The 7,257-nt window shown below is 34.0% G+C and overlaps 2 protein-coding genes across 8 annotated transcripts in view; one reads left to right on the plus strand and one right to left on the minus strand.

Moving 5' to 3' along the window:
* Nucleotides 1–4,020, minus strand: part of LOC122629936 (very low-density lipoprotein receptor-like) — a 28,732-nt gene extending 24,712 nt beyond the window's left edge. For 2 of the 5 annotated variants that reach the window (XM_043813878.1, XM_043813876.1), the window contains exon 1: nucleotides 3,210–3,815. In XM_043813878.1, the coding sequence (XP_043669813.1) occupies nucleotides 3,210–3,309 (100 nt within the window). In that variant the 5' untranslated portion in view covers nucleotides 3,310–3,815. Of the gene's footprint in view, nucleotides 1–3,209 lie in introns of all 5 variants that reach the window. The other 3 variants (XM_043813874.1, XM_043813875.1, XM_043813877.1) reach the window with 3 other exon arrangements.
* A 1,243-nt stretch (nucleotides 4,021–5,263) lies between these two features.
* Nucleotides 5,264–7,257, plus strand: part of LOC122629950 (WD repeat domain-containing protein 83) — a 2,148-nt gene continuing 154 nt past the window's right edge. The window contains exons 1-5 of one of the 3 annotated variants that reach the window (XM_043813900.1): nucleotides 5,264–5,867; nucleotides 5,977–6,220; nucleotides 6,300–6,526; nucleotides 6,608–6,980; nucleotides 7,203–7,257. In XM_043813900.1, the coding sequence (XP_043669835.1) occupies nucleotides 5,786–5,867; nucleotides 5,977–6,220; nucleotides 6,300–6,526; nucleotides 6,608–6,975 (921 nt within the window). In that variant the 5' untranslated portion in view covers nucleotides 5,264–5,785 and the 3' untranslated portion in view covers nucleotides 6,976–6,980; nucleotides 7,203–7,257. Of the gene's footprint in view, nucleotides 5,868–5,976; nucleotides 6,221–6,299; nucleotides 6,527–6,607; nucleotides 7,060–7,202 lie in introns of those variants that run through there. The other 2 variants (XM_043813901.1, XM_043813899.1) reach the window with 2 other exon arrangements.

Below are 7,257 nucleotides of genomic sequence, written 5' to 3' on the forward strand. Positions count from 1 at the left end.
TGATAAACGCAAAAAAAGATAAGTAACTGTACCTATGTATATACGTAAAATATTAAGAATAGCGTGTTGGACAAAATTATTATCTCAGATGACTTATTAGTGATTTATTATTACAACTTATTATTAGACCATTTTCATAATTCCCGTATATGCATGTAACGTGTAATTTCATAGAGTTACATTAGGTTGTAGAGAGGTTAAACATCAATTAACTTGTTTTGACGATTAATAATCGTTAAGCTTTGTTATGTCTACGCTGTATGTTTATTTTTTTTCCTTCTTTTCTCCTTTTGTCATTTTCTTTCTCGCTCTCTCTCTCTCTCTCTCTCTCTCTCTCTCTCTCTCTCTCTCTCTCTCTCAATTCAGATTGTCGACATTAAAAGAGGAACTATGCAATAAACAATCGACATATTTCATTAAATAATCAAATGAAAAAAAAATGTACGTATATAATTTTCCTGAACGAATAAATATATCTATAATGTTCTTCGGATCATCGAAATACGATACGTTCAAAGTACGATTATTATATTCGCATAAATAATTTCGTTATAAAGAATTCATTCCCTATTAATATATAATATTTCATTAAATAAATATTTCATTAAATAAATTGTTCGATAAAATATTATTTTATCGAACAACTACTAATGAAGGAGCGTTTGTTTCGTATTCTTGATTATTCTGGTAATTTTGAGTAAATGAAGCGTAGTAATAAAATATGTATATCTGTACAATATGTATTTGTGTGTATGCAAGTATATAAATGCAAGTATATAATATCTTCACTTTACAAGACTTCCCACTTCGATTTTACGAATCTCATATCATGATATCTCAATTAAACTTCGATCGTAGTTTACGATAGATCAAAAAATCATGAAACCGATACGTTTGTACTACTGAAGTAACGTTCCGCACCTTGGATTCCGCGAATTCCACAAAAAATACTTGATATATAAAAGAAATAAAAAAGGAAAGAACTTACACGAGTTGGAAAATTAAAAATTCTGTATAAACATGACTGACTTATCGATTACGTTATAAAAGATATAATGAACTTACTGATAAATTCAGAATTCTTTTGATCATCACAACTGTCGCGCCATGACCTTTCTAACAAAAATGATCGATCTATTCACATAATCATTACGAATTCATTGGAAAAAAAAAAGAAATAATAATGGTGAAAGGAATAAATCTGTACGAACTCACGGAACGTCGATTCGAAATTCGACAAATTTTCAAGTAAGATATATAGGTTGTGAGTGTGTAAGAAGAAGGACGTGTGTTATATTTGTATTTCGTACGTACGATGTGCGTATATATTTATTTACTACGTTTTGTGCTATAAGAAGGAGACACTTTCATAGATTAAATTATTTCATTATAATCAGCAAATTCAATTCTATTACGTACTGTTTATCCGACAAAAATAATAATACGAGAGTTCGTTGGTAATCCGACACGCTAAACACGTTTGTTTACGAATTAATGTATACATTTCAAAATAATAATTATTGTAATATAAATATGAATGAATCATACAGAGAGATTGGTTTATAAATATATAAATATAAATGATATATAATGAATGACGTACACATATTAATTTATGTAATACATTATGTATTATATCGTATATGTTACATGTTATATATGTAAATATATATTAATCTGTATATTTATATATCACATTAACAAAATTACAATATTACGAGTGGCGAAATATTTTTCTCAAAATTTATCCATGAACTTTGGTAAAAAGTAAAATAAAGAATGTCATTTTCGTTGAACCGACGTTTCTAACATAAAAATAAGGAAAGAAGGAAGGAAGGAAGGAAAAAAATAAAAATAAAGAAACGGCTAAGAAAGTCCAAAGATTTCTTTTTCATGCGTAATATTTATACGAGCGTAAAAAATTTGAATGTCTAATTAGTATTTGATCGAATACTGACGACGACACTTATACAATCTGCATTTGCATTCGAAAGAAAATTAACAATATTTTAAATAACAAATATATACGAACGCGCGCGCGCGCGCGCGCGTGTGTGTGTGTGTGTGAATGTATACGTATGCACATAAATATTTATCGCAAAATGCGGTTTATGTTTCGAAACAAATACTCGAGTATTTATCCAAAGTAGTTGTAAAAAACAATTTTGTTCGTATTTCTCTAAAAGGTCAAGACATCTACCTTTCTTGACTCATACATAGATACATACGTACGTATATATCTTACATACGTATATATATATATATATATATATATATATATATATATATGTATGTACGTACATGTACGTATATCAGTCTAAGAACGAGTGATCGAGCCAATTCTTGCTCTTTCGACTTAACACCTGACGCGTTCTATATGCCAAGAAGTACCGCAGAAAATCAAGGCGGTTACGCAAAGAAGAGCACCGTGCTCATTCGTAACTACGTACATAGATACATCCATACACATCGTATTTAAGTGTATACGTACACACGACGTATATATGTGCGTACACGCAACGAATATACGTATGTGTATGTATATATATACATAGAGAGAGAGAGAGAGAGAGAGAGAGAGAGACTAGGCGATGTGACACGAAATCGACGACTGCGTGTCGCACACGTTTAAAGACGATCGCCTTTTAATCCGTCTAATGCGCACGCGCGTGTACGCACACGGAAAAAGGAACACGCACGGTAAAGCAGCTACATATCTCTCTCTCTATCTCTTTCTTTCTTTCTCTCATCACATCTTTTTTCTTTCTCTTTTCTAATTGCTTCACCAATCTTTCTTCCTATCTTTATCTTCGATTCATTCGGATATATTAAAAGCGAAAAGCTTTCTTTCTCCTTCTTTTTTTCGAGCAAAGAACATCGATATGTCAATCAAACTTTTCCCAAAAAAAAATATCCATCCATCCATCCATCCATCCATCTCCACATCGGTCGATTCGATATATCTCGAGAGCACGTATTGGTCCATGCGTAAAAAAAAAAAAAAATCAAGAAAGAAAGAAGGAAAAAAAAGAAGAAGAAGAAGAAGAAAGTAAGGAGAGAAAAAAATAGAAAATACGAAGAGACATCACCGTTCGTCGAGTAGATAAGATGGGTGGTGAGATTTTCCGAACGATGAAACGGGGAGATTTAAGCGATCCGGAGAACGTATCAAGGAAGAAAGAAAAAAGAATGTATCTATATATACTTACTGTCGACAGAGAAAGCATCTGTCAGTGTGAGAGAAGCGACGAATATCGTGAGCAGGTGCACCGGCGGGAACAGGAAGAGCAGACGACAGCTTCGCTCCATAACAGCCCTCTTTTGTCGGCGGCGTATGTACTCGTGTCCTGTCGTCGGCTCTCTCTCTCGGCCAATACACCTTCGCCAAAGTCACCACCACACCACCACCACCACCACCACTAGCAGCACCGCCACCACTACTATCACTGCCGTTACTATACCACCACCCCACCACACTACTACCACACTACCCCACCACTACACTGCCACTACCACTACCACCACTAGACGGCGCGAAGAAAAGTCAGTAGGCGGTCGCGCGTTCCGGCCTCTCTCTTTCTCTTTCTTTCTTTCTCTTTCTATTTATCTGTATCTATCTATCTTTCTCTGCTCCTCTCACTTCGTTTCTCTTCGCGAGACGTCGTCCGCGGCACGCACGCACGCACGCACGCTTACTTTTCCCACCCGGCAACCTCTCGCCGGGGAATCGATCAAGAGAGGAGCAGCAATAGCAGCAGCCAGCAGTTCTAACAGCAATAACAACAACGACGAACACGAGAATGTAACAATAGAACGAACGAACGAACGAACGAAAAAACCGCAGTTCGAGATATTCTTCGATCCCTTTTTTTCGAACGACCGATAGAAAAAGGAAAGATAGATAGAGAGAGAGAACGAGAAAGATAGAGATAGGTATAGAGAAAGAGAAAGATTTTACAAGTGAAGAGGATATATATGTAGGAAGAATAATAACAGGCGAATCGTTCTGCTCTATGTGTGTGTGTATGTGTGTATAACGTGTGTATAGAGAAAAACGATGAGAGAAATAATAAATGTATGTGTAAAGTCAAAGGGTCGTGTTCCTCCTTTTCAGAAACACGAGCCACGCGGTAGGAAAAAAGAAAAAGGAATAGGAAGAGAAGGAGACGGAGAAAGAGGAAAAGGAGAAAAAGAAATAGTAGCAACCTCCGATGACGACGATCCTCGCATGGACTCTTGTTCGTTTCACCGACTCTTTCGTTTTCTTTTTATATCTGTCTCTCTCTCTCTCTCTCTCTCTATTTCTCTTTCTTTCTTTCTTTCTTTTTTCTCTCTCTAAACGCTCGAATGATACGAACAACGTTCGTGCGAGATTACGGTGGACAAAAAAATGTATACTCTGAGATGATCGTAAGACTGGCTATAACGTAGCGGCCCGCCCCGTGCGTACGAGCTCTCCTGGTCCGTGCCTCTCTTCGCGAAGGCGCGTCTTGTCTGTTTGCTGCTATACTCCCCTCTCCTTCTCTCGTTCTATTCCTCTTTCTCTCGTGCTTATATCACCTTCTCTTTCTCTCCCTCGACAATTCCCTCGTAACTCTTCTCTATCGTGTGCACGATAGTATGTACACCGTTTTTCTTTCTCTCTCTTCCTCTCTTTCTCTCTCTCTCTCTCTCTCTCTCTCTCTCTCTCACTCTTACGAACGAGCTTACGTTCCTTCTCTTTTTATCCTTGGCATAGCCCGGCAAACGATGACGATGACGGTGAAGAGCACAGATTCTGACGCATCAACATCGCGCCACCTGCGCACGCAGCTCACCCTTTCTCTCTCTTTCTCTCTCACACAACACATACATTCTCACTTTCTCTCTCTCTCTTTCTGTTGCTCTCATTGACTTTCTTTCTCTTTATCTCACATTCTATAAACCCTCTTCTTATTCTTTCTATCCCTCGTTGAAATCTCTATAACGAATCACGATTTAGTCCTTCTTGAATCGTCGAAAATATTTCTTTCTCAAAGAATCTGTTTCAAAATGAGAATTTGCAAAATATCGAATTATTTTAATACTTATGTATGTATGTAACAATACTCCTCGGAAAATTCTAAACCGGGTGGATCACTCGAATTCGCGAAATTTCCAATTACTTTTTTGAAGAAATAATGATTAAATTATCGTATGATAATGAATCCGCTTTTCTTTATAACTGAACGCATTGATCAGTTTCGACGAATAGATATCTTTATGTTATTTTTATTGTTTTTAAGTTGTTGTGAAACGTGTCTAGAATGTTACTACACTATTTTATTTTTCGACGAATTGTCCCGCCATTCGATGATCATATTTCTCATAATAACGTTCTCTCATTGGTACATTTTGGATCACCTGAACAGTTCAACCTATGAAAAGTCTCTACGTAATTTCGCATGAAGTAATTACTACATGAAACAAAAAAATAAAAAATAAAATAACGTTATGTTTTTTAATAGGTCACAAGTTTTATAGATGAAAAATAAAACAAATATTTTTACGAAATATTAAATATGAAAATGTAAAATATAAATTATTACCTATGTCACGTGACTAAATAATTAATCAAATGGAACGAATCAAAACGATGCAAATAATTCATATGATTTTCTAGCCGGTATAACCTATTTTGTATAAAATGTTTAAAAGAAATTGTATATAGTATATCGAAAATATTATTCGTTAGAATGGTCTAAATATAACAATTAAAATAAGGAAATGTATTTATTAATTTGAAAATATTTAATTTTTCTACGACATGAGTACCACAGAAATAAAATATAAGTTCGAACGAGAAATAGATTGTAAACAAGGTGCAGTACGATCAGTTCGATTCAGTGGTATGTATTTGTATTATTAATAGTTCGAAAAAATTTTTTAATACGTAGATAATATAAATCTACTATGCTTCAAAAGTTTTTCATATAATAACATAAAAGTAATTTATAGTTGATGGAGAATACTGTTTGACATGTGGATCGGATAGAAAGATAAAGTTATGGAATCCTTACAAAGCTACAAATTTAAAAGTCTATGGAGGACATGGAGACGAAGTAATGGATGCTTGTGCATCTTGCGATAGCAGTCAAATAATATCTTGTGGTTTAGATAAATCTTTAATTTTATGGGATGTAAGTACTGGAACTCCTGTTCGGCGGTTAAGAGGACATGCAGGTCCTGTAACAACTGTAAGGTAGAATAAAATGTTATCTTATTCTTTGTTTATAAATGTTATTGTAATATATGAATAAAACCTTTTATTATAATGTTAGATTTAATGAAGAATCATCAATGGTTGTTTCTGGATCTCGAGATAATGCTGTTATGTGTTGGGATGTACGATCTAAATCAATAGAACCTGTGCAATGTTTGAATGAGGCCAAAGATTCAATTTCTAGTGTTAGAACTTCTGATCATGAAATTTTATCAGCATCGTTCGACGGGAAAATACGAAGATATGATATTCGTGTTGGTCAAATGTATTCGGATTATATGAAAGGTATTTAAAATATTGAATAATAAACAATTACTGTTATATATATATATATGAAATAACAAATGAAATAAAATAATTTATTAGATGCAGTGACATGTGCTAGTTTTACAAGGGATGGACAATGTATCGTGGTTAGTTGTGCGAGTGATGTAGTACGTTTAATTGACAAAGATACTGGAGAATTACTTGGTAAATTTACTGGACATACAGCTAAAGATCTGTGCTTAGAATCAAGTGTAGATTCTCAAGACACACAAATTCTTTCGGGCTCTGAAGATGGTAAATTATGGGTGTGGGATTTGGCAACACAAACGGTTGTTGCAAAACTTTCTGGATACAGACCATCGAAATACCCTACTTTATCTATAAATGTGCATCCAACTAAAAATTGTTTTATAGCCGCGAATGGCTATAGTTTATTAATGTGGACTGCAGAATCTACTAAGAATTAAATAAGGTAGATATGTGTGGATGTATATATGTGTATATATATGTATATATTTAATAAAATAATATCTATATTAAAAATCTATAAATATATGTGTATATATGTGTACATATACATATATATATATATTTAATAATATAAAATCTATATTAAAAACTATTTTATTTATTTTCAATATTTAACATCATATACATGTTAAAACACGTTGTATATACCATAACTTTCTTTCATGCTTCGTCGATCGTTTAATGTCAACAAGAAACAACAATAGATTAACCTTCCGAGT

This window comes from Vespula pensylvanica, chromosome 6 (assembly GCF_014466175.1).
Source record: "Vespula pensylvanica isolate Volc-1 chromosome 6, ASM1446617v1, whole genome shotgun sequence".
Lineage (NCBI taxonomy): Eukaryota > Metazoa > Arthropoda > Insecta > Hymenoptera > Vespidae > Vespula > Vespula pensylvanica.